General features: G+C 47.3%; 1 protein-coding gene across 1 annotated transcript in view; it reads right to left on the reverse strand.

Annotated features, from left to right (window-relative positions):
• pibf1 (progesterone immunomodulatory binding factor 1) overlaps nt 1-25082 on the reverse strand; it is a 104809-nt gene extending 79727 nt beyond the window's left edge. Inside the window, exons 1-7 of the mRNA XM_064958695.1 lie at nt 24313-25082; nt 22931-23031; nt 22368-22566; nt 19663-19782; nt 12443-12576; nt 12163-12271; nt 10244-10425 (exon numbers count right to left, since the gene is read on the reverse strand). Coding sequence (XP_064814767.1) covers nt 10244-10425; nt 12163-12271; nt 12443-12576; nt 19663-19782; nt 22368-22566; nt 22931-23031; nt 24313-24570 — 1103 coding nt within the window. The 5' untranslated portion in view covers nt 24571-25082. The remainder of the gene's footprint in view (nt 1-10243; nt 10426-12162; nt 12272-12442; nt 12577-19662; nt 19783-22367; nt 22567-22930; nt 23032-24312) is intronic.
• Between the last annotated feature and the right edge of the window lie 670 nt (nt 25083-25752).

Genomic DNA, 25752 nt, shown 5'->3' on the forward strand with positions numbered 1-25752 from the left:
AGGGGTACTGACCCAGAAGGGTTAGGGAGGAGTACTGATATAGAAGGGTTAGGGAGGAGTACTGATATAGAAGGGTTAGGGAGGAGTACTGATATAGAAGGGTTAGGGAGGAGTACTGATATAGAAGGGTTAGGGAGGAGTACTGACCTAGGAGGGTTAGGGAGGAGTACTGATATAGAAGGGTTAGGGAGGAGTACTGATATAGAAGGGTTAGGGAGGGGTACTGATATAGAAGGGTTAGGGAGGAGTACTGATATAGAAGGGTTAGGGAGGAGTACTGATATAGAAGGGTTAGGGAGGAGTACTGATATAGAAGGGTTAGGGAGGAGTACTGACCTAGGAGGGTTAGGGAGGAGTACTGATATAGAAGGGTTAGGGAGGAGTACTGATATAGAAGGGTTAGGGAGGAGTACTGACCTAGGAGGGTTAGGGAGGAGTACTGATATAGAAGGGTTAGGGAGGAGTACTGATATAGAAGGGTTAGGGAGGGGTACTGATATAGAAGGGTTAGGGAGGAGTACTGATATAGAAGGGTTAGGGAGGGGTACTGATATAGAAGGGTTAGGGAGGGGTACTGATATAGAAGGGTTAGGGAGGAGTACTGACCTAGAAGGGTTAGGGAGGAGTACTGATATAGAAAGGTTAGGGAGGAGTACTGATAGAGAAGGGTTAGGGAGGAGTACTGATATAGAAGGGTTAGGGAGGGGTACTGATATAGAAGGGTTAGGGAGGAGTACTGATATAGAAGGGTTAGGGAGGAGTACTGATATAGAAGGGTTAGGGAGGAGTACTGATATAGAAAGGTTAGGGAGGAGTACTGATATAGAAGGGTTGGGGAGGAGTACTGATATAGAAGGGTTAGGGAGGAGTACTGATATAGAAGGGTTAGGGAGGAGTACTGATATAGAAGGGTTAGGGTGGGGTACTGATATAGAAGGGTTAGGGAGGGGTACTGATATAGAAGGGTTAGGGAGGAGTACTGACCTAGAAGGGTTAGGGAGGAGTACTGATATAGAAGGGTTAGGGAGGAGTACTGATATAGAAGGGTTAGGGTGGGGTACTGATATAGAAGGGTTAGGGAGGGGTACTGACCTAGAAGGGTTAGGGAGGAGTACTGACCTAGAAGGGTTAGGGAGGAGTACTGATATAGAAGGGTTAGGGAGGGGTACTGATATAGAAGGGTTAGGGAGGAGTATTGATATAGAAGGGTTAGGGAGGAGTACTGATATAGAAGGGTTAGGGAGGAGTACTGATATAGAAAGGTTAGGGAGGAGTACTGATATAGAAGGGTTAGGGAGGGGTACTGATATAGAAGGGTTAGGGTGGAGTACTGACCTAGAAGGGTTAGGGAGGGGTACTGATATAGAAGGGTTAGGGAGGGGTACTGATATAGAAGGGTTAGGGAGGAGTACTGATATAGAAAGGTTAGGGAGGAGTACTGATATAGAAGGGTTAGGGAGGAGTACTGATATAGAAGGGTTAGGGAGGAGTACTGATATAGAAGGGTTAGGGAGGGGTACTGATATAGAAGGGTTAGGGAGGAGTACTGACCTAGAAGGGTTAGGGAGGAGTACTGATATAGAAGGGTTAGGGAGGGGTACTGATATAGAAGGGTTAGGGAGGAGTACTGATATAGAAGGGTTAGGGAGGAGTACTGACCTAGAAGGGTTAGGGAGGAGTACTGATATAGAAGGGTTAGGGAGGGGTACTGACCTAGAAGGGTTAGGGAGGAGTACTGATATAGAAGGGTTAGGGAGGAGTACTGATATAGAAGGGTTAGGGAGGAGTACTGATATAGAAGGGTTAGGGAGGAGTACTGATATAGAAGGGTTAGGGAGGAGTACTGACCTAGAAGGGTTGGGGAGGGGTACTGACCCAGAAGGGTTAGGGAGGAGTACTGATATAGAAGGGATAGGGAGGAGTACTGACCTAGAAGGGTTGGGGAGGGGTAGTGACCCAGAAGGGTTAGGGAGGAGTACTGATATAGAAGGGATAGGGAGGGGTACTGACCCAGAAGGGTTAGGGAGGGGTACTGATATAGAAGGGTTAGGGAGGAGTACTGATATAGAAGGGTTAGGGAGGAGTACTGATATAGAAGGGTTAGGGAGGAGTACTGATATAGAAAGGTTAGGGAGGAGTACTGATATAGAAGGGTTAGGGAGGAGTACTGATATAGAAGGGTTAGGGAGGAGTACTGATATAGAAGGGTTAGGGAGGAGTACTGATATAGAAGGGTTAGGGAGGAGTACTGACCTAGAAGGGTTAGGGAGGGGTACTGATATAGAAGGGTTAGGGAGGAGTACTGATATAGAAGGGTTGGGGAGGGGTACTGACCCAGAAGGGTTAGGGAGGAGTACTGATATAGAAGGGATAGGGAGGGGTACTGACCCAGAAGGGTTAGGGAGGAGTACTGATATAGAAGGGTTAGGGATGGGTACTGACCCAGAAGGGTTAGGGAGGAGTACTGACCTAGAAGGGTTGGGGAGGGGTACTGACCCAGAAGGGTTAGGGAGGAGTACTGATATAGAAGGGTTAGGGAGGGGTACTGATATAGAAGGGTTAGGGAGGGGTACTGATATAGAAGGGTTAGGGAGGAGTACTGATATAGAAGGGTTAGGGAGGAGTACTGATATAGAAGGGTTAGGGAGGAGTACTGATATAGAAGGGTTAGGGAGGGGTACTGACCCAGAAGGGTTAGGGAGGGGTACTGATATAGAAGGGTTAGGGAGGGGTACTGATATAGAAGGGTTAGGGAGGGGTACTGATATAGAAGGGTTAGGGAGGAGTACTGACCCAGAAGGGTTAGGGAGGAGTACTGATATAGAAGGGTTAGGGAGGGGTACTGATATAGAAGGGTTAGGGAGGAGTACTGACCTAGAAGGGTTGGGGAGGGGTACTGATATAGAAGGGTTAGGGAGGAGTACTGACCTAGAAGGGTTAGGGAGGAGTACTGATATAGAAGGGTTAGGGAGGAGTACTGATATAGAAGGGTTAGGGAGGAGTACTGACCTAGAAGGGTTGGGGAGGGGTACTGACCCAGAAGGGTTAGGGAGGAGTACTGATATAGAAGGGTTAGGGAGGGGTACTGATATAGAAGGGTTAGGGAGGAGTACTGACCTAGAAGGGTTGGGGAGGGGTACTGATATAGAAGGGTTAGGGAGGAGTACTGACCTAGAAGGGTTAGGGAGGGGTACTGACCCAGAAGGGTTAGGGAGGAGTACTGACCTAGAAGGATTAGGGAGGGGTACTGACCTAGAAGGGTTAGGGAGGAGTACTGACCTAGAAGGGTTAGGGAGGGGTACTGACCCAGAAGGGTTAGGGAGGAGTACTGACCTAGAAGGATTAGGGAGGGGTACTGACCTAGAAGGGTTAGGGAGGAGTACTGACCTAGAAGGGTTAGGGAGGGGTACTGATATAGAAGGGTTAGGGAGGAGTACTGATATAGAAGGGTTAGGGAGGAGTACTGATATAGAAGGGTTAGGGAGGAGTACTGACCTAGAAGGGTTAGGGAGGAGTACTGACCTAGAAGGGTTAGGGAGGAGTACTGATATAGAAGGGTTAGGGAGGAGTACTGATATAGAAGGGTTAGGGAGGAGTACTGACCTAGAAGGGTTAGGGAGGGGTACTGATATAGAAAGGTTAGGGAGGAGTACTGATATAGAAGGGTTAGGGAGGAGTACTGATATAGAAGGGTTAGGGAGGAGTACTGATATAGAAGGGTTAGGGAGGGGTACTGACCTAGAAGGGTTAGGGAGGGGTACTGACCTAGAAGGGTTAGGGAGGGGTACTGATATAGAAGGGTTAGGGAGGGGTACTGATATAGAAGGGTTAGGGAGGAGTACTGATATAGAAGGGTTAGGGAGGAGTACTGATATAGAAGGGTTAGGGAGGAGTACTGATATAGAAGGGTTAGGGAGGAGTACTGATATAGAAGGGTTAGGGAGGGGTACTGATATAGAAGGGTTAGGGAGGAGTACTGACCTAGAAGGGATAGGGAGGAGTACTGACCTAGAAGGGTTAGGGAGGAGTACTGATATAGAAGGGTTAGGGAGGAGTACTGATATAGAAGGGTTAGGGAGGAGTACTGATATAGAAGGGTTAGGGAGGAGTACTGATATAGAAGGGTTAGGGAGGAGTACTGATATAGAAGGGTTAGGGAGGAGTACTGATATAGAAGGGTTAGGGAGGGGTACTGATATAGAAGGGTTAGGGAGGGGTACTGATATAGAAGGGTTAGGGAGGAGTACTGACCTAGAAGGGTTAGGGAGGAGTACTGATATAGAAGGGTTAGGGAGGAGTACTGACCTAGAAGGGTTAGGGAGGAGTACTGATATAGAAGGGTTAGGGAGGAGTACTGATATAGAAGGGTTAGGGAGGAGTACTGACCTAGAAGGGTTAGGGAGGAGTACTGATATAGAAGGGTTAGGGAGGGGTACTGATATAGAAGGGTTAGGGAGGAGTACTGACCTAGAAGGGTTAGGGAGGAGTACTGATATAGAAGGGTTAGGGAGGAGTACTGATATAGAAGGGTTAGGGAGGAGTACTGACCTAGAGGGGTTAGGGAGGAGTACTGATATAGAAGGGTTAGGGAGGGGTACTGATATAGAAGGGTTAGGGAGGAGTACTGACCTAGAAGGGTTAGGGAGGGGTACTGATATAGAAGGGTTAGGGAGGAGTACTGACCTAGGAGGGTTAGGGAGGAGTACTGATATAGAAGGGTTAGGGAGGAGTACTGATATAGAAGGGTTAGGGAGGAGTACTGACCTAGAAGGGTTAGGGAGGGGTACTGATATAGAAGGGTTAGGGAGGGGTACTGATATAGAAGGGTTAGGGAGGGGTACTGATATAGAAGGGTTAGGGAGGAGTACTGACCTAGAAGGGTTAGGGAGGAGTACTGATATAGAAGGGTTAGGGAGGAGTACTGATATAGAAGGGTTAGGGAGGGGTACTGATATAGAAGGGTTAGGGAGGGGTACTGATATAGAAGGGTTAGGGAGGAGTACTGATATAGAAGGGTTAGGGAGGGGTACTGATATAGAAGGGTTAGGGAGGAGTACTGATATAGAAGGGTTAGGGTGGAGTACTGATATAGAAGGGTTAGGGAGGGGTACTGATATAGAAGGGTTAGGGAGGAGTACTGATATAGAAGGGTTAGGGAGGAGTACTGATATAGAAGGGTTAGGGAGGGGTACTGATATAGAAGGGTTAGGGAGGAGTACTGACCTAGAAGGGATAGGGAGGAGTACTGACCTAGAAGGGTTAGGGAGGAGTACTGATATAGAAGGGTTAGGGAGGAGTACTGATATAGAAGGGTTAGGGAGGGGTACTGATATAGAAGGGTTAGGGAGGGGTACTGATATAGAAGGGTTAGGGAGGAGTACTGACCTAGAAGGGTTAGGGAGGAGTACTGATATAGAAGGGTTAGGGAGGAGTACTGATATAGAAGGGTTAGGGAGGGGTACTGATATAGAAGGGTTAGGGAGGGGTACTGATATAGAAGGGTTAGGGAGGAGTACTGATATAGAAGGGTTAGGGAGGGGTACTGATATAGAAGGGTTAGGGAGGAGTACTGATATAGAAGGGTTAGGGTGGAGTACTGATATAGAAGGGTTAGGGAGGGGTACTGATATAGAAGGGTTAGGGAGGAGTACTGATATAGAAGGGTTAGGGAGGAGTACTGATATAGAAGGGTTAGGGAGGGGTACTGATATAGAAGGGTTAGGGAGGGGTACTGATATAGAAGGGTTAGGGAGGGGTACTGATATAGAAGGGTTAGGGAGGAGTACTGATATAGAAGGGTTAGGGAGGAGTACTGATATAGAAGGGTTAGGGAGGAGTACTGATATAGAAGGGTTAGGGAGGAGTACTGATATAGAAGGGTTAGGGAGGGGTACTGATATAGAAGGGTTAGGGAGGAGTACTGACCTAGAAGGGATAGGGAGGAGTACTGACCTAGAAGGGTTAGGGAGGAGTACTGATATAGAAGGGTTAGGGAGGAGTACTGATATAGAAGGGTTAGGGAGGAGTACTGATATAGAAGGGTTAGGGAGGAGTACTGATATAGAAGGGTTAGGGAGGAGTACTGATATAGAAGGGTTAGGGAGGAGTACTGATATAGAAGGGTTAGGGAGGGGTACTGATATAGAAGGGTTAGGGAGGGGTACTGATATAGAAGGGTTAGGGAGGAGTACTGACCTAGAAGGGTTAGGGAGGAGTACTGATATAGAAGGGTTAGGGAGGAGTACTGACCTAGAAGGGTTAGGGAGGAGTACTGATATAGAAGGGTTAGGGAGGAGTACTGATATAGAAGGGTTAGGGAGGAGTACTGACCTAGAAGGGTTAGGGAGGAGTACTGATATAGAAGGGTTAGGGAGGGGTACTGATATAGAAGGGTTAGGGAGGAGTACTGACCTAGAAGGGTTAGGGAGGAGTACTGATATAGAAGGGTTAGGGAGGAGTACTGATATAGAAGGGTTAGGGAGGAGTACTGACCTAGAAGGGTTAGGGAGGAGTACTGATATAGAAGGGTTAGGGAGGGGTACTGATATAGAAGGGTTAGGGAGGAGTACTGACCTAGAAGGGTTAGGGAGGGGTACTGATATAGAAGGGTTAGGGAGGAGTACTGACCTAGGAGGGTTAGGGAGGAGTACTGATATAGAAGGGTTAGGGAGGAGTACTGATATAGAAGGGTTAGGGAGGAGTACTGACCTAGAAGGGTTAGGGAGGGGTACTGATATAGAAGGGTTAGGGAGGGGTACTGATATAGAAGGGTTAGGGAGGAGTACTGATATAGAAGGGTTAGGGAGGGGTACTGATATAGAAGGGTTAGGGAGGGGTACTGATATAGAAGGGTTAGGGAGGAGTACTGATATAGAAGGGTTAGGGAGGGGTACTGATATAGAAGGGTTAGGGAGGAGTACTGATATAGAAGGGTTAGGGTGGAGTACTGATATAGAAGGGTTAGGGAGGGGTACTGATATAGAAGGGTTAGGGAGGAGTACTGATATAGAAGGGTTAGGGAGGAGTACTGATATAGAAGGGTTAGGGAGGGGTACTGATATAGAAGGGTTAGGGAGGGGTACTGATATAGAAGGGTTAGGGAGGGGTACTGATATAGAAGGGTTAGGGAGGAGTACTGATATAGAAGGGTTAGGGAGGGGTACTGACCTAGAAGGGTTAGGGAGGAGTACTGACCTAGAAGGGTTAGGGAGGAGTACTGATATAGAAGGGTTAGGGAGGGGTACTGATATAGAAGGGTTAGGGAGGAGTACTGATATAGAAGGGTTAGGGAGGAGTACTGATATAGAAGGGTTAGGGAGGAGTACTGATATAGAAGGGTTAGGGAGGAGTACTGACCTAGAAGGGTTAGGGAGGAGTACTGATATAGAAGGGTTAGGGAGGAGTACTGATATAGAAGGGTTAGGGAGGAGTACTGACCTAGAAGGGTTAGGGAGGAGTACTGATATAGAAGGGTTAGGGAGGAGTACTGATATAGAAGGGTTAGGGAGGGGTACTGATATAGAAGGGTTAGGGAGGGGTACTGATATAGAAGGGTTAGGGAGGAGTACTGATATAGAAGGGTTAGGGAGGAGTACTGATATAGAAGGGTTAGGGAGGAGTACTGATATAGAAGGGTTAGGGAGGGGTACTGATATAGAAGGGTTAGGGAGGGGTACTGATATAGAAGGGTTAGGGAGGAGTACTGATATAGAAGGGTTAGGGTGGGGTACTGATATAGAAGGGTTAGGGAGGGGTACTGATATAGAAGGGTTAGGGAGGAGTACTGATATAGAAGGGTTAGGGAGGGGTACTGATATAGAAGGGTTAGGGAGGGGTACTGACCTAGAAGGGTTAGGGAGGGGTACTGATATAGAAGGGTTAGGGAGGAGTACTGATATAGAAGGGTTAGGGAGGAGTACTGATATAGAAGGGTTAGGGAGGGGTACTGACCTAGAAGGGAGGAGTACTGATATAGAAGGGTTAGGGAGGAGAACTGATATAGAAGGGTTAGGGAGGAGTACTGATATAGAAGGGTTAGGGAGGGGTACTGATATAGAAGGGTTAGGGAGGAGTACTGATATAGAAGGGTTAGGGAGGAGTACTGATATAGAAGGGTTAGGGAGGGGTACTGATATAGAAGGGTTAGGGAGGAGTACTGATATAGAAGGGTTAGGGAGGAGTACTGATATAGAAGGGTTAGGGAGGGGTACTGACCTAGAAGGGAGGGGTACTGATATAGAAGGGTTAGGGAGGAGTACTGATATAGAAGGGTTAGGGAGGAGTACTGATATAGAAGGGTTAGGGAGGAGTACTGATATAGAAGGGTTAGGGAGGGGTACTGATATAGAAGGGTTAGGGAGGAGTACTGATATAGAAGGGTTAGGGAGGAGTACTGATATAGAAGGGTTAGGGAGGGGTACTGACCTAGAAGGGAGGAGTACTGATATAGAAGGGTTAGGGAGGAGAACTGATATAGAAGGGTTAGGGAGGAGTACTGATATAGAAGGGTTAGGGAGGAGTACTGATATAGAAGGGTTAGGGAGGAGTACTGATATAGAAGGGTTAGGGAGGAGTACTGACCTAGAAGGGTTAGGGAGGAGTACTGATATAGAAGGGTTAGGGAGGGGTACTGACCTAGAAGGGTTAGGGAGGAGTACTGATATAGAAGGGTTAGGGAGGGGTACTGATATAGAAGGGTTAGGGAGGGGTACTGATATAGAAGGGTTAGGGAGGAGTACTGATATAGAAGGGTTAGGGAGGAGTACTGATATAGAAGGGTTAGGGAGGAGTACTGATATAGAAGGGTTAGGGAGGGGTACTGATATAGAAGGGTTAGGGTGGGGTACTGAAATAGAAGGGTTAGGGAGGAGTACTGATATAGAAGGGTTAGGGAGGAGTACTGATATAGAAGGGTTAGGGTGGAGTACTGATATAGAAGGGTTAAGGAGGAGTACTGAAATAGAAGGGTTAAGGAGGAGTACTGAAATAGAAGGGTTAGGGAGGAGTACTGATATAGAAGGGTTAGGGAGGAGTACTGATATAGAAGGGTTAGGGAGGAGTACTGACCTAGGAGGGTTAGGGAGGGGTACTGATATAGAAGGGTTAGGGAGGAGAACTGATATAGAAGGGTTAGGGAGGAGTACTGATATAGAAGGGTTAGGGAGGAGTACTGATATAGAAGGGTTAGGGAGGAGTACTGATATAGAAGGGTTAGGGAGGAGTACTGATATAGAAGGGTTAGGGAGGAGTACTGATATAGAAGGGTTAGGGAGGAGTACTGATATAGAAGGGTTGGGGTGGGGTACTGACCTAGAAGGGTTAGGGAGGGGTACTGATATAGAAGGGTTAGAGAGGAGTACTGATATAGAAGGGTTAGGGTGGGGTACTGATATAGAAGGGTTAGGGAGGGGTACTGATATAGAAGGGTTAGGGAGGGGTACTGACCTAGAAGGGTTAGGGAGGAGTACTGATATAGAAGGGTTAGGGAGGGGTACTGACCTAGAAGGGTTAGGGAGGGGTACTGATATAGAAGGGTTAGGGAGGAGTACTGATATAGAAGGGTTAGGGAGGGGTACTGATATAGAAGGGTTAGGGAGGAGTACTGATATAGAAGGGTTAGGGAGGAGTACTGATATAGAAGGGTTAGGGAGGAGTACTGATATAGAAGAGTTAGGGAGGGGAACTGATATAGAAGGGTTAGGGAGGGGTACTGACCTAGAAGGGTTAGGGAGGGGTACTGATATAGAAGGGTTAGGGAGGAGTACTGATATAGAAGGGTTAGGGAGGGGTACTGATTTAGAAGGGTTAGGGAGGGGTACTGATATAGAAGCGTTAGGGAGGAGTACTGATATAGAAGAGTTAGGGAGGGGAACTGATATAGAAGGGTTAGGGAGGGGTACCGACCTAGAAGGGTTAGGGAGGAGTACTGATATAGAAGGGTTAGGGAGGGGTACCGACCTAGAAGGGTTAGGGTGGGGTACCGACCTAGGAGGGTTAGGGTGGGGTACCGACCTAGAAGGGTTAGGGAGGGGTACTGATATAGAAGGGTTAGGGAGGGGTACTGATATAGAAGGGTTAGGGAGGGGTACTGATATAGAAGGGTTAGGGAGGAGTACTGACCTAGGAGGGTTAGGGAGGGGTACTGATATAGAAGGGTTAGGGAGGAGTACTGACCTAGAAGCGATGTATTTGTGATAGACCTCCTCCCTGGCCCTCTGGGTTAGGGTTAGGGAGGAGTACTGACCTAGAAGCGATGTATTTGTGATAGACCTCCTCCCTGGCCCTCTGGGCGTCGTCCAGCTGGGTCTGCAGCCTCTCTAGACGGTCTTCCTGGTGGGCACAGCGGACATTCAGCTCCATGCTCTGTCTGTGAACATATTCCTTATCCTTCTGGAGGAGGGTCACTGTCTGCTGCAGAGTAGACACCTGGAGGACAGAGGGGTTAGAGGTGGTCAATCCATCTGGAGGAGGGGCACCATCTGCAGCAGAGTAGACACCTGGAGGACAGAGGGGATAGAGGTAGTCAATCCATCTGGAGGAGGGTCACTGTCTGCTGCAGACACCTGGAGGACAGAGGGGATAGAGGTGGTCAATCCATCTGGAGGAGGGTCACTGTCTGCTGCAGACACCTGGAGGACAGAGGGGTTAGAGGTAGTCAATCCATCTGGAGGAGGGGCACCGTCTGCTGCAGACACCTGGAGGACAGAGGGGTTAGAGGTAGTCAATCCATCTGGAGGAGGGTCACTGTCTGCTGCAGACACCTGGAGGACAGAGGGGTTAGAGGTAGTCAATCCATCTGGAGGAGGGGCACCGTCTGCTGGAGGACAGAGGGGTTAGGGGTAGTCTATCCATCTGGAGGAGGGCCACTGTCTGCTGCAGAGTAGACACCTGGAGGACAGAGGGGATAGAGGTAGTCAATCCATCTGGAGGAGGGTCACTGACACCTGGAGGACAGAGGGGTTAGAGGTAGTCAATCCATCTGGAGGAGGGGCACCGTCTGCTGCAGACACCTGGAGGACAGAGGGGTTAGAGGTAGTCAATCCATCTGGAGGAGGGTCACTGTCTGCTGCAGACACCTGGAGGACAGAGGGGTTAGAGGTAGTCAATCCATCTGGAGGAGGGGCACCGTCTGCTGGAGGACAGAGGGGTTAGGGGTAGTCAATCCATCTGGAGGAAGGTCACTGTCTGCAGCAGACACCTGGAGGACAGAGGGGATAGAGGTAGTCAATCCATCTGGAGGAAGGTCACTGTCTGCTGCAGACACCTGGAGGACAGAGGGGTTAGAGGTGGTCAATCCATCTGGAGGAGGGTCACTGTCTGCTGCAGAGTAGACACCTGGAGGACAGAGGGGTTAGAGGTGGTCAATCCATCTGGAGGAGGGTCACTGTCTGCTGGAGGACAGAGGGGATAGAGGTAGTCAATCCATCTGGAGGAGGGTCACTGTCTGCTGCAGAGTAGACACCTGGAGGACAAAGGGGTTAGAGGTGGTCAATCCATCTGGAGGAGGGTCACTGTCTGCTGCAGAGTAGACACCTGGAGGACAGAGGGGTTAGAGGTAGTCAATCCATCTGGAGGTGGGTCACTGTCTGCTGCAGACACCTGGAGGACAGAGGGGATAGAGGTAGTCAATCCATCTGGAGGAGGGTCACTGTCTGCTGCAGACACCTGGAGGACAGAGGGGTTAGAGGTAGTCAATCCATCTGGAGGAGGGTCACTGTCTGCTGCAGACACCTGGAGGACAGAGGGGTTAGAGGTAGTCAATCCATCTGGAGGAGGGTCACTGTCTGCTGCAGACACCTGGAGGACAGAGGGGTTAGAGGTAGTCAATCCATCTGGAGGAGGGTCACTGTCAGCTGCAGAGTAGACACCTGGAGGACAGAGGGGTTAGAGGTAGTCAATCCATCTGGGGGAGGGGCGCCATCTGCTGGAGGACAGAGGGGTTAGGGGTAGTCTATCCATCTGGAGGAGGGGCGCCATCTGCTGGAGGACATTTAACGTGACATGTTGTCATTTAGCAGATGCTGTAATTGAGGGACTTCCAGTCAGTATCTTCCACTAAGGAAGGTGAGACAACATCGATCAGCCAATCAGTGGCACTGTGTCCCGTGTTGGCAACATCAAGGTGTTAGGCAGGTAGCAGTAGTATCCAGGTTGGTGTTGTACCTCTCGACTCAGCTCATTCCTCTCCCTGGTCTGGACCTCATGAGTCATCTCCAGCAGCTCCAGCCTCTTCCTCAACTCTCTCACCTCACACTCAAACGCATCCCGCTCACTGGAAAGGAAGGAAAGATCGACGTTGAGCTTCTAAATGTCTAAACATATAAATACATTTTTCAAAGTGAAATATTCCATTTTGTAAATCCTTCTCCAGACATTTGATCTGACAGGGACACTTGCTGAAAACAGAGGTGGTCTTTCCTCCCCCTCTCTCTCTCTCTCTTACCGTTTGATGTTAGAGTAGTTGTCCCGCTTGAAGTCTCCCTCCTGGATGAGCCCTTTAGTGTCAGCCAGCTCCAGAGTTAGTCTCTGGTTCCTGACCTCCAGCTCTGACCTCACCCTGCGCTCCTCCTCGTAACTCTACACCACAGGGGGAAGGTTACAATACAATCACATGGGCCGACACTGTTCTGAGACAAACAATAACGCCCCTCTTAGAAACTGCCGAAGCTGCAGAACCAAACCAGCCAGTAGTGACCACGCCGGAGACGTGAACACTTGCGTTATAGCTCGCTGAGATTTAGCCTTGTGCTCAGCGGGCTAACACAGTCTCTTGTGATTCACAGGTCCAGTACAGTACCTCTATGAAGGCTCTGATCTGTCCTCTCTCTGTCTGTACCTCTATGAAGGCTCTGATCTGTCCTCTCTCTGTCTGTACCTCTATGAAGGCTCTGATCTGTCCTCTCTGTCTGTACCTCTATGAAGGCTCTGATCTGTCCTCTCTCTGTCTGTACCTCCATGAAGGCTCTGATCTGTCCTCTCTGTCTGTACCTCCATGAAGGCTCTGATCTGTCCTCTCTCTGTCTGTACCTCTATGAAGGCTCTGATCTGTCCTCTCTCTGTCTGTACCTCTATGAAGGCTCTGATCTGTCCTCTCTCTGTCTGTACCTCCATGAAGGCTCTGATCTGTCCTCTCTGTCTGTACCTCCATGAAGGCTCTGATCTGTCCTCTCTCTGTCTGTACCTCCATGAAGGCTCTGATCTGTCCTCTCTGTCTGTACCTCCATGAAGGCTCTGATCTGTCCTCTCTCTGTCTGTACCTCCATGAAGGCTCTGATCTGTCCTCTCTCTGTCTGTACCTCCATGAAGGCTCTGATCTGTCCTCTCTCTGTCTGTACCTCCATGAAGGCTCTGATCTGTCCTCTGTCTGTACCTCCATGAAGGCTCTGATCTGTCCTCTCTCTGTCTGTACCTCCATGAAGGCTCTGATCTGTCCTCTCTCTGTCTGTCCTCTATGAAGGCCCTGATCTGTCCTCTCTCTGTCTGTACCTCCATGAAGGCTCTGATCTGTCCTCTGTCTGTCTGTACCTCTATGAAGGCTCTGATCTGTCCTCTGTCTGTCTGTACCTCCATGAAGGCTTTAATCTGTCCTCTGTCTGTACCTCCATGAAGGCTCTGATCTGTCCTCTCTCTGTCTGTCCTCTATGAAGGCTCTGATCTGTCCTCTCTCTGTCTGTACCTCCATGAAGGCTCTGATCTGTCCTCTCTCTGTCTGTACCTCATTGAAGGCTCTGATCTGTCCTCTCTCTGTCTGTACCTCTATGAAGGCTCTGATCTGTCCTCTCTCTGTCTGTACCTCTATGAAGGCTCTGATCTGTCCTCTCTCTGTCTGTACCTCCATGAAGGCTCTGATCTGTCCTCTCTCTGTCTGTACCTCCATGAAGGCTCTGATCTGTCCTCTCTCTGTCTGTACCTCTATGAAGGCTCTGATCTGTCCTCTCTCTGTCTGTACCTCCATGAAGGCTCTGATCTGTCCTCTCTCTGTCTGTACCTCTATGAAGGTTCTGATCTGTCCTCTCTCTGTCTGTACCTCCATGAAGGCTCTGATCTGTCCTCTCTCTGTCTGTACCTCCATGAAGGCTCTGATCTGTCCTCTCTCTGTCTGTACCTCTATGAAGGCTCTGATCTGTCCTCTCTCTGTCTGTACCTCCATGAAGGCTCTGATCTGTCCTCTATCTGTACCTCCATGAAGGCTCTGATCTGTCCTCTCTCTGTCTGTACCTCCATGAAGGCTCTGATCTGTCCTCTCTCTGTCTGTACCTCTATGAAGGCTCTGATCTGTCCTCTCTCTGTCTGTACCTCCATGAAGGCTTTAATCTGTCCTCTGTCTGTAACTCCATGAAGGCTCTGATCTGTCCTCTCTCTGTCTGTACCTCCATGAAGGCTCTGATCTGTCCTCTCTCTGTCTGTACCTCCGTGAAGGCTCTGATCTGTCCCCCCTCGTCTGTACCTCCATGAAGGCTCTGATCTGTCCTCTCTGTCTGTAAATCAATGAAGGCTCTGATCTGTCCTCTCTCTGTCTGTACCTTCGTGAAGGCCCTGATCTGTCCTCTCTCTGTCTGTACCTCTATGAAGGCTCTGATCTGTCCTCTATGAAGGCTCTGATCTGTCCTCTCTCTGTCTGTACCTCTATGAAGGCTCTGATCTGTCCTCTCTCTGTCTGTACCTCCATGAAGGCTCTGATCTGTCCTCTCTCTGTCTGTACCTCCATGAAGGCTCTGATCTGTCCTCACTCTGTCTGTACCTCTATGAAGGCTCTGATCTGTCCTCTATGTCTGTACCTCCATGAAGGCTCTGATCTGTCCTCTCTCTGTCTGTACCTCCATGAAGGCTCTGATCTGTCCTCTCTCTGTCTGTACCTCTATGAAGGCTCTGATCTGTCCTCTCTCTGTCTGTACCTCTATGAAGGCTCTGATCTGTCCTCTCTCTGTCTGTACCTCCATGAAGGCTCTGATCTGTCCTCTCTGTCTGTACCTCCATGAAGGCCCTGATCTGTCCCCTCTCTGTCTGTACCTCCATGAAGGCTCTGATCTGTCCTCTCTGTCTGTACCTCCATGAAGGCTCTGATCTGTCCTCTCTCTGTCTGTACCTTCGTGAAGGCCCTGATCTGTCCTCTCTCTGTCTGTACCTCTATGAAGGCTCTGATCTGTACTCCATGAAGGCTCTGATCTGTCCTCTCTGTCTGTACCTCCATGAAGGCTCTGATCTGTCCTCTCTCTGTCTGTACCTTCATGAAGGCCCTGATCTGTCCTCTCTCTGTCTGAACCTCCATGAAGGCTCTGATCTGTCCTCTCTCTGTCTGTACCTCAATGAAGGCTCTGATCTGTCCTCTCTCTGTCTGTACCTCCATGAAGGCTCTGATCTGTCCTCTCTCTGTCTGTACCTTCATGAAGGCCCTGATCTGTCCTCTCTCTGTCTGAACCTCCATGAAGGCTCTGATCTGTCCTCTCTCTGTCTGTACCTCAATGAAGGCTCTGATCTGTCCTCTCTCTGTCTGTACCTCCATGAAGGCTCTGATCTGTCCTCTATCTGTACCTCCATGAAGGCTCTGATCTGTCCTCTCTCTGTCTGTACCTCCATGAAGGCTCTGATCTGTCCTCTCTCTGTCTGTACCTTCATGAAGGCCCTGATCTGTCCTCTCTCTGTCTGAACCTCCATGAAGGCTCTGATCTGTCCTCTCTCTGTCTGTACCTCTATGAAGGCTCTGATCTGTCCTCTCTCTGTCTGTACCTCCAAGAAGGCTTTAATCTGTCCTCTGTCTGTAACTCCATGAAGGCTCTGATCTGTCCTCTCTCTGTCTGTACCTCCATGAAGGCTCTGATCTGTCCTCTCTCTGTCTGTACCTCCGTGAAGGCTCTGATCTGTCCCCCTCGTCTGTACCTCCATGAAGGCTCTGATCTGTCCTCTCTGTCTGTAAATCCATGAAGGCTCTGATCTGTCCTCTCTCTGTCTGTACCTTCGTGAAGGCCCTGATCTGTCCTCTCTCTGTCTGTACCTCTATGAAGGCTCTGATCTGTCCTCTATGAAGGCTCTGATCTGTCCTCTCTCTGTCTGTACCTCTATGAAGGCTCTGATCTGTCCTCTCTCTGTCTGTACCTCCATGAAGGCTCTGATCTGTCCTCTCTCTGTCTGTACCTCCATGAAGGCTCTGATCTGTCCTCTCTCTGTCTGTACCTCTATGAAGGCTCTGATCTGTCCTCTCTGTCTGTACCTCCATGAAGGCTCTGATCTGTCTCTCTCTGTCTGTACCTCCATGAAGGCTCTGATCTGTCCTCTCTCTGTCTGTACCTCTATGAAGGCTCTGATCTGTCCTCTCTCTGTCTGTACCTCTATGAAGGCTCTGATCTGTCCTCTCTCTGTCTGTACCTCCATGAAGGCTCTGATCTGTCCTCTCTGTCTGTACCTCCATGAAGGCCCTGATCTGTCCCCTCTCTGTCTGTACCTCCATGAAGGCTCTGATCTGTCCTCTCTGTCTGTACCTCCATGAAGGCTCTGATCTGTCCTCTCTCTGTCTGTACCTTCGTGAAGGCCCTGATCTGTCCTCTCTCTGTCTGTACCTCTATGAAGGCTCTGATCTGTCCTCCATGAAGGCTCTGATCTGTCCTCTCTGTCTGTACCTCCATGAAGGCTCTGATCTGTCCTCTCTCTGTCTGTACCTTCGTGAAGGCTCTGATCTGTCCTCTCTCTGTCTGTACCTCCATGAAGGCTCTGATCTGTCCTCTCTCTGTCTGTACCTTCATGAAGGCTCTGATCTGTCCTCTCTCTGTCTGTACCTCAATGAAGGCTCTGATCTGTCCTCTCTCTGTCTGTACCTCCATGAAGGCTCTGATCTGTCCTCTCTCTGTCTGTACCTTCATGAAGGCCCTGATCTGTCCTCTCTCTGTCTGAACCTCCATGAAGGCTCTGATCTGTCCTCTCTCTGTCTGTACCTCAATGAAGGCTCTGATCTGTCCTCTCTCTGTCTGTACCTCCATGAAGGCTCTGATCTGTCCTCTATCTGTACCTCCATGAAGGCTCTGATCTGTCCTCTCTCTGTCTGTACCTCCATGAAGGCTCTGATCTGTCCTCTCTCTGTCTGTACCTCCATGAAGGCCCTGATCTGTCCTCTCTCTGTCTGAACCTCCATGAAGGCTCTGATCTGTCCTCTCTCTGTCTGTACCTCTATGAAGGCTCTGATCTGTCCTCTCTCTGTCTGTACCTCCATGAAGGCTCTGATCTGTCCTCTCTCTGTCTGTACCTCTATGAAGGCTCTGATCTGTCCTCTCTCTGTCTGTACCTCCAAGAAGGCTTTAATCTGTCCTCTGTCTGTAACTCCATGAAGGCTCTGATCTGTCCTCTCTCTGTCTGTACCTCCATGAAGGCTCTGATCTGTCCTCTCTCTGTCTGTACCTCCGTGAAGGCTCTGATCTGTCCCCCCTCATCTGTACCTCCATGAAGGCTCTGATCTGTCCTCTCTGTCTGTAAATCCATGAAGGCTCTGATCTGTCCTCTCTCTGTCTGTACCTTCGTGAAGGCCCTGATCTGTCCTCTCTCTGTCTGTACCTCTATGAAGGCTCTGATCTGTCCTCTATGAAGGCTCTGATCTGTCCTCTCTCTGTCTGTACCTCTATGAAGGCTCTGATCTGTCCTCTCTCTGTCTGTACCTCCATGAAGGCTCTGATCTGTCCTCTCTCTGTCTGTACCTCCATGAAGGCTCTGATCTGTCCTCTCTCTGTCTGTACCTCTATGAAGGCTCTGATCTGTCCTCTCTGTCTGTACCTCCATGAAGGCCCTGATCTGTCCTCTCTCTGTCTGTACCTCCATGAAGGCTCTGATCTGTCCTCTCTCTGTCTGTACCTCCATGAAGGCTCTGATCTGTCCTCTCTCTGTCTGTACCTTCGTGAAGGCCCTGATCTGTCCTCTCTCTGTCTGTACCTCTATGAAGGCTCTGATCTGTCCTCCATGAAGGCTCTGATCTGTCCTCTCTGTCTGTACCTCCATGAAGGCTCTGATCTGTCCTCTCTCTGTCTGTACCTTCGTGAAGGCTCTGATCTGTCCTCTCTCTGTCTGTACCTCCATGAAGGCTCTGATCTGTCCTCTCTCTGTCTGTACCTCCATGAAGGCTCTGATCTGTCCTCTATCTGTACCTCCATGAAGGCTCTGATCTGTCCTCTCTCTGTCTGTACCTCCATGAAGGCTCTGATCTGTCCTCTCTCTGTCTGTACCTTCATGAAGGCCCTGATCTGTCCTCTCTCTGTCTGAACCTCCATGAAGGCTCTGATCTGTCCTCTCTCTGTCTGTACCTCTATGAAGGCTCTGATCTGTCCTCTCTCTGTCTGTACCTCCAAGAAGGCTTTAATCTGTCCTCTGTCTGTAACTCCATGAAGGCTCTGATCTGTCCTCTCTCTGTCTGTACCTCCATGAAGGCTCTGATCTGTCCTCTCTCTGTCTGTACCTCCGTGAAGGATCTGATCTGTCCCCCCTCGTCTGTACCTCCATGAAGGCTCTGATCTGTCCTCTCTGTCTGTAAATCCATGAAGGTTCTGATCTGTCCTCTCTCTGTCTGTACCTCCATGAAGGCTCTGATCTGTCCTCTCTCTGTCTGTACCTTCGTGAAGGCCCTGATCTGTCCTCTCTCTGTCTGTACCTCTATGAAGGCTCTGATCTGTCCTCTATGAAGGCTCTGATCTGTCCTCTCTCTGTCTGTACCTCTATGAAGGCTCTGATCTGTCCTCTCTCTGTCTGTACCTCCATGAAGGCTCTGATCTGTCCTCTCTCTGTCTGTACCTCCATGAAGGCTCTGATCTGTCCTCTCTCTGTCTGTACCTCTATGAAGGCTCTGATCTGTCCTCTCTGTCTGTACCTCCATGAAGGCTCTGATCTGTCCTCTCTCTGTCTGTACCTCCATGAAGGCTCTGATCTGTCCTCTCTCTGTCTGTACCTCTATGAAGGCTCTGATCTGTCCTCTCTCTGTCTGTACCTCTATGAAGGCTCTGATCTGTCCTCTCTCTGTCTGTACCTCCATGAAGGCTCTGATCTGTCCTCTCTGTCTGTACCTCCATGAAGGCCCTGATCTGTCCCCTCTCTGTCTGTACCTCCATGAAGGCTCTGATCTGTCCTCTCTGTCTGTACCTCCATGAAGGCTCTGATCTGTCCTCTCTCTGTCTGTACCTTCGTGAAGGCCCTGATCTGTCCTCTCTCTGTCTGTACCTCTATGAAGGCTCTGATCTGTCCTCCATGAAGGCTCTGATCTGTCCTCTCTGTCTGTACCTCCATGAAGGCTCTGATCTGTCCTCTCTCTGTCTGTACCTTCGTGAAGGCTCTGATCTGTCCTCTCTCTGTCTGTACCTCCATGAAGGCTCTGATCTGTCCTCTCTCTGTCTGTACCTTCATGAAGGCCCTGATCTGTCCTCTCTCTGTCTGAACCTCCATGAAGGCTCTGATCTGTCCTCTCTCTGTCTGTACCTCAATGAAGGCTCTGATCTGTCCTCTCTCTGTCTGTACCTCAATGAAGGCTCTGATCTGTCCTCTCTCTGTCTGTACCTCAATGAAGGCTCTGATCTGTCCTCTGTGTGTGTGTGTGCGCGTGCGTGCGTGCGTGCGTGCGTGTGTGCGCGCGTATAGTGTGGTGTGGTGTGGTGTGGTGTGGTGTGGTGTGTGTGTGTGTGTGTGTGTGTATATATATACCTTCATAAGGGCCTTGATCTCAGTCCTGTGTGTCTCCAGGTCGTCTGTCAGGCTGTTCCTCTTGACATGGAGCTCAGAGAGCTGGGCTTTGAGAGGACTCACCACCTCATAGAAACACACCTGGGAGAACACCACACAGCATTAACACACCTGGGAGAACACCACACAGCATTAACACACCTGGGAGAACACCACACAGCATTATAACACAACGCACTGCATTATAACAACACACTGCATTATAACACAACACACTGCATTATAACAACACACTGCATTATAACAACACACTGTAATATAGCACAACACACTGCATTATAACACAACACACTGCATTATAACACAACACACTGCATTATAACAACACACTGTATTATAGCACAACACACTGCATTATAACACAACACGCTGCACTATCACACAACACACTGCATTATAACACAAAAGACTGCATTAACACAACACACTGCATTATAACACAACACACTGCATTAGCACACAACACACTGCATTATAACAACACACTGCATTATAACAACACACTGCATTATAACACAACACATTGCATTATAACAACACACTGCATTATAACACAACACATTGCATTATAACAACACACTGCATTATAACACAACACGCTGCGCTAACACACAACACACTGCATTATAACAACACACTGCATTATAACAACACACTGCATTATAACACAACACACTGCATTATAACACAACACACTGCATTATAACACAACACATTGCATTATAACAACACACTGCATTATAACACAACACACTGCATTATAACAACACACTGCATTATAACACAACACACTGCATTATAACACAACACACTGCATTATAACACAACACGCTGCACTAACACACAGCATTATAACACAACACACTGCATTACCACACAACCCCTGCATTATAACACACTGCATTAACACACAACACACTGCATTAAAAAAAACTGCATTATAACACAACACACTGCATTAACACACAACACACTGCATTAACACACAACACACTGCATTATAACAACACACTGCATTATAACAACACACTGCATTATAACAACACACTGCATTATAACACAACACGCTGCACTAACACACAACACACTGCATTATAACACAACACACTGCATTATAACACAACACACTGCATTATAACACAACACACTGCATTATAACACAATACGCTGCACTAACACACAGCATTATAACACAACACACTGCATTAACACACAACACACTGCATTAAAAAACACTGCATTATAACACAACACACTGCATTAACACAACACACTGCATTAACACAACACACTGCATTAACACAACACACTGCATTAACACAAAACACACTACATTAACAAAACACACTGTATTAACACAACACACTGTATTAACACAACACACTGTATTAACACACAACACACTGCATTAACACAACACACTGCATTATAACACAACACACAGCATTATAACAACACACTGCATTAACACAACACACAGCATTATAACAACACACTGCATTAACACAACACACTGTATTAACACAACACACTGTATTAACACACAACACACTGCATTATAACACAACACACAGCATTATAACAACACACTGCATTAACACAACACACTGAATTATAACAACACACTGCATTAACACAACACACTGAATTATAACACAACGCACAGCATTATAACAACACACTGCATTAACACAACACACTGAATTATAACACAACGCACAGCATTATAACACAACGCACTGCATTATAACAACACACTGCATTATAACAACACAATGCATTATAACACAACACACTGCATTATAACAACACAATGCATTATAACACAACACACTGCATTATAACAACACACTGCATTATAACAACACACTGCATTATAACACAACGCACAGCATTATAACAACGCACAGCATTATAACACCACACTGCATTAACACAACACACTACATTATAGCACCACACTGCATTATAACACAACACACTGCATTAACACAACACACTGCATTAACACAACACACTGCATTAACACACCACGTTAACACTGCATTATAACAACACACTGCAATATAACACAACACACTGCATTAACACAACACACTGCATTACCACACTGAATTAACACAGCACACTGCATTACCACACTGCATTATCACAGCACACTGCATTATGGCACAACACACCACATTAACACTGCATTATAACAACACACTGCATTAACACAACACACTGCATTATAACACAACACACTGCATTAACACACCACATTAACACTGCATTATAACAACACACTGCATTATAACACAACACACTGCATTAACACACTGCATTATAACACAACACACTGCATTAACACACTGCAATATAACACAACACACTGCATTATAACACAACACACTGCATTAACACACCACATTAACACTGCATTATAACAACACACTGCATTATAACACAACACACTGCATTAACACACTGCATTAACACACTGCATTATACCACAGCACACATCATTAACACACTGCATTAGCAGGATCTCTCCCCAGTTCTCACTGCTACGTATTCAGTGATAGAGAGTCTCTCCTCTGGGATATCAACACACTGCATCATTACCACAACACACTGCATTATAACACCACACTGCATTAGTAGGATCTCTCCCCAGTTCTCACCGCTACGTATTCAGTGATAGAGAGTCTCTCCTCTGGGATATCTCGGAGCTCCTTGTATTTGTCCTCGGTGAGCTCCAGGTCCCTGAGGCTGCGTCGCAGGTCTCCTGCCTTGTCACACAGCCGTCTGTTCGTCTCCTCCAGCTGCTTCTGTCTCAATAGGATCCCATCCATCTCCTGCTTCCTCAGAGCCTGCTGCTTCCTACAGGACAGACAGAGAACCACACTGACTAGAGGCAAATATAAAAAGAGGGCACCCTTTCCATGCCTGCTTGGTTGAACATCTTCCCATCTTTTAGAGGTTCTGGGTTCAGCAAGATGATCCTGTGTTGACCTACGACCCCTACGACTAATCAGAGAAACTTGGTTGAACATCTTCCTAACTTTTAGAGGTTCTGGGTTCAGCAAGATGATCCTGTGTTGACCTACGACCCCTACGACTGATCAGAGAGACTCTGTACTGGCCATGTTATTATGGCTAAGGTTAGTCAAGGTCTCAGCTCTATTCCTACCTCCTCATCCTGGGTGAGTTGCAGCTGTCTGTCCAATCTCAACTCTGTTCCTACCTCCTCTCATCCTGGGTGAGTTGCAGCTGGCTGTCCAGTCTCAGAGCCAGAACTTGTTTCTGGTGCAGGGCAACATTCAGCCTCTCCTCCAGCTCCTCCGTCTAGGGAAGAGAGCACAGAACAAGTAGAGTGATACATAAACATGCCCCCAATGGTCCCTAATTATCTTTCCTATTATAGTGCACTTCCTCAGCCGGGGCAGGACATACCCCGTTCTGGTGATATCTGGTATATAATGTAAATAAATCTAAAATGGCCGTTTTTGGACTCCTTTATCAGTTCCTACCCGATTAAGTACAATATCATTGGAAATTCATGTTGAAAGGACAGGTTGTGTTTGGAGCTAAAAGGGTGGGACTAAAAACAACAAGATAACTAAATGCAAATTATACTGGGTCTGGAAAATGTATTTAGGTTCACAACCTTTGTGAAACAGCACAGTTAAAAATGATATGGCATAGTTTTTCAACAGGACAATGACCCAACACCAAGAAGGAGAATGATGGATCAGATGACCTGGCCTCAACAATCACTCAACCGCAACCCAATTGAGATGGTTTGGGATGAGTTGGACCGCAGAGTGAAGGAAAAGCAGCCAACAAGTGCTCAACAAGACTGTTGGAAAATCATTCCAGGTGAAGCTGGTTGAGAGAATGCCAAGCGTGTGCAAAGCTGTCATCAAGGCAAAGGGTGGCTACTTTGAAGAATCTCAAATATATTTTTATTTGTTTAACACTTGATAAGTAAATGTTTTTATATTTTAACTTTAGCTGACGTGGGCTAGTTGAAATGTTTTTATTTTTTAACTTTAGCCGAAGTGGGCTAGTTGAAATGTTTTTATTTTTTTTACTTTAGCTGACGTGGGCTAGTTGAAATGTTTTTATTTTTTAACTTTAGCTGACATGGGCTAGTTGATCTGGACATCTCTTACACGTTATAAATATCTCTCTAGTCTGTAATGACTGACATGACAAGAGGACCTGATTATGCATCACCCAGTTTAGAAATTGCACCTTGTGCATTCTACTATTAAAACTGCCAAGAGTAACTTTAAAGCGGGACAGATGTTTTTTTTAGGGGTGGGGGGAGGTCTAGAGGAGTGTCCATAGGGTCTGTGCAGCAAGTCACATTTCATGTCACATTCTCCATAGACAAGTGTAGACTAACAGTGAAATGCTTACTTACATACAAGTCCTTTTCCAACAATGTAGAATTAAAGATAACATAAAAGAAGCAGGCTGAACGTCGTTTGACGTCCCTACCTTAAAGCCCTCTAGTCATAAGTAATAGAATAGGATACTATTTGAGAAGCAACCCCACATGTATGCTGATGTGAAGGTTTGGTAGCTCGATAGAACATCTTTGAGATCCTAGCTAACTACCTTTGTCAAGTGGTCTACTTTCATGTTATCTATGATGAGATTTTTCTGCGACATCTCTATTTTTAACAGCTGTAAGTTGTGCAGTAGCTCTTTCCTCTCGATGAGCTGTCGGGTGACTTTCTGTGTCCCGGTGCGGTCCCGTTCGTCCGACGACGAGATGTCTTCCGTAGGCACCGTGGTCTCCAGACTGAATTCTTCCGACTCCTCTAGCGAGCTGGAGATGTTCACCGACGGGTTTTTCTGCTTCTTCGGAGGCATTTTGAAGCTAGATAACGTTAGCTACCTCGCTTTTGTCAAACAAGTAGTGATCTGCTTTTTGCCAGCTAACTACTGAGCATATAACTTTAGTATTACCGAAGATTAAGGATTAGCGAACTCAAGAGTTCAAGGACAGTTAAGGCGTTAGCTAGCTAGTTGTATGATTGTACAAACTAGCTAACAAAGTCGACTGTTGCACGACATATACTGGTAACTAGCTCCTTGTCTGTGGTTGCATTAACTGTTAGCTACTGTACAGTACTAGTTAGTTACATAGTTATAGTTAGCTAACGTCGAATAGTTGGAAAAGTTCACTGTCCAACAGGTAGCTTCATAGCTAGCTGGCTAATTCCTTACAAATTATAATTATTTTTTTGTTGTAATATCCATAAATTAAATGGGGTTTAGCATTTACTATTTATATTCGCGAACAACCCTGTGTTCGGTGGTCGCTGTTTTCATAATTTCAACGGTCCCGCTTCGAATCGCATAGAAACCGCCGCTAGCGGATCACAACAAACAAACGGAAGTGGCATCCGAGTCACTTCCGTTTGTTTTGCAACCACATAAAATGTCCGCCAGAAACAGCAACAGTTAATTATAATTTATTCAACTTTTATAGCGTTATTCATTACATAAAGAATCTCAAAGCGCTTTAAAGCACCAAAACAAGACATAATGAGATTGACAGTCAATAGAAAATGCATGGCTTTGAGTGGTCATCTGAGGGAGATGGTTAATTAAGAGGGGAGAGAATGTTCGGAGACAGGCAGGCAGCACGGTTTTCTTCTTCGAGGTTTTATTGGCGGACTCCATCCCAAAATGGTACATTGCCACCACCTAAACCGCTGTGAAATATATTAGCCATAACCCCCCAAAAATATTTTCAGCGGTTTGAAGCTGGTGTACAAAACCTAAAGTAAAGGACTCAAAAACCAAAACACTTACGGGAAGCATAGAAATAGCACACATCTACTGATTCTTAGACTTGCTTTCAATGAGAATGACAGATCTATAGCACACATTTCTATGTGCCTTTGGTGGGGTATTCCAAAAACGTTCATATTGCAGTGTTAAATGTTTCAAGGACAAAATTACATGTATTTAAGTATTTGGGAACAATAACATTCGTAATCTAAAACAATTATACTTTAAGGAAAAATGTTTTTATATATTTTATGT

This window comes from Oncorhynchus masou, unplaced genomic scaffold, assembly GCF_036934945.1.
Source record: "Oncorhynchus masou masou isolate Uvic2021 unplaced genomic scaffold, UVic_Omas_1.1 unplaced_scaffold_1326, whole genome shotgun sequence".
NCBI classification, from domain to species: Eukaryota; Metazoa; Chordata; class Actinopteri; order Salmoniformes; family Salmonidae; genus Oncorhynchus; species Oncorhynchus masou.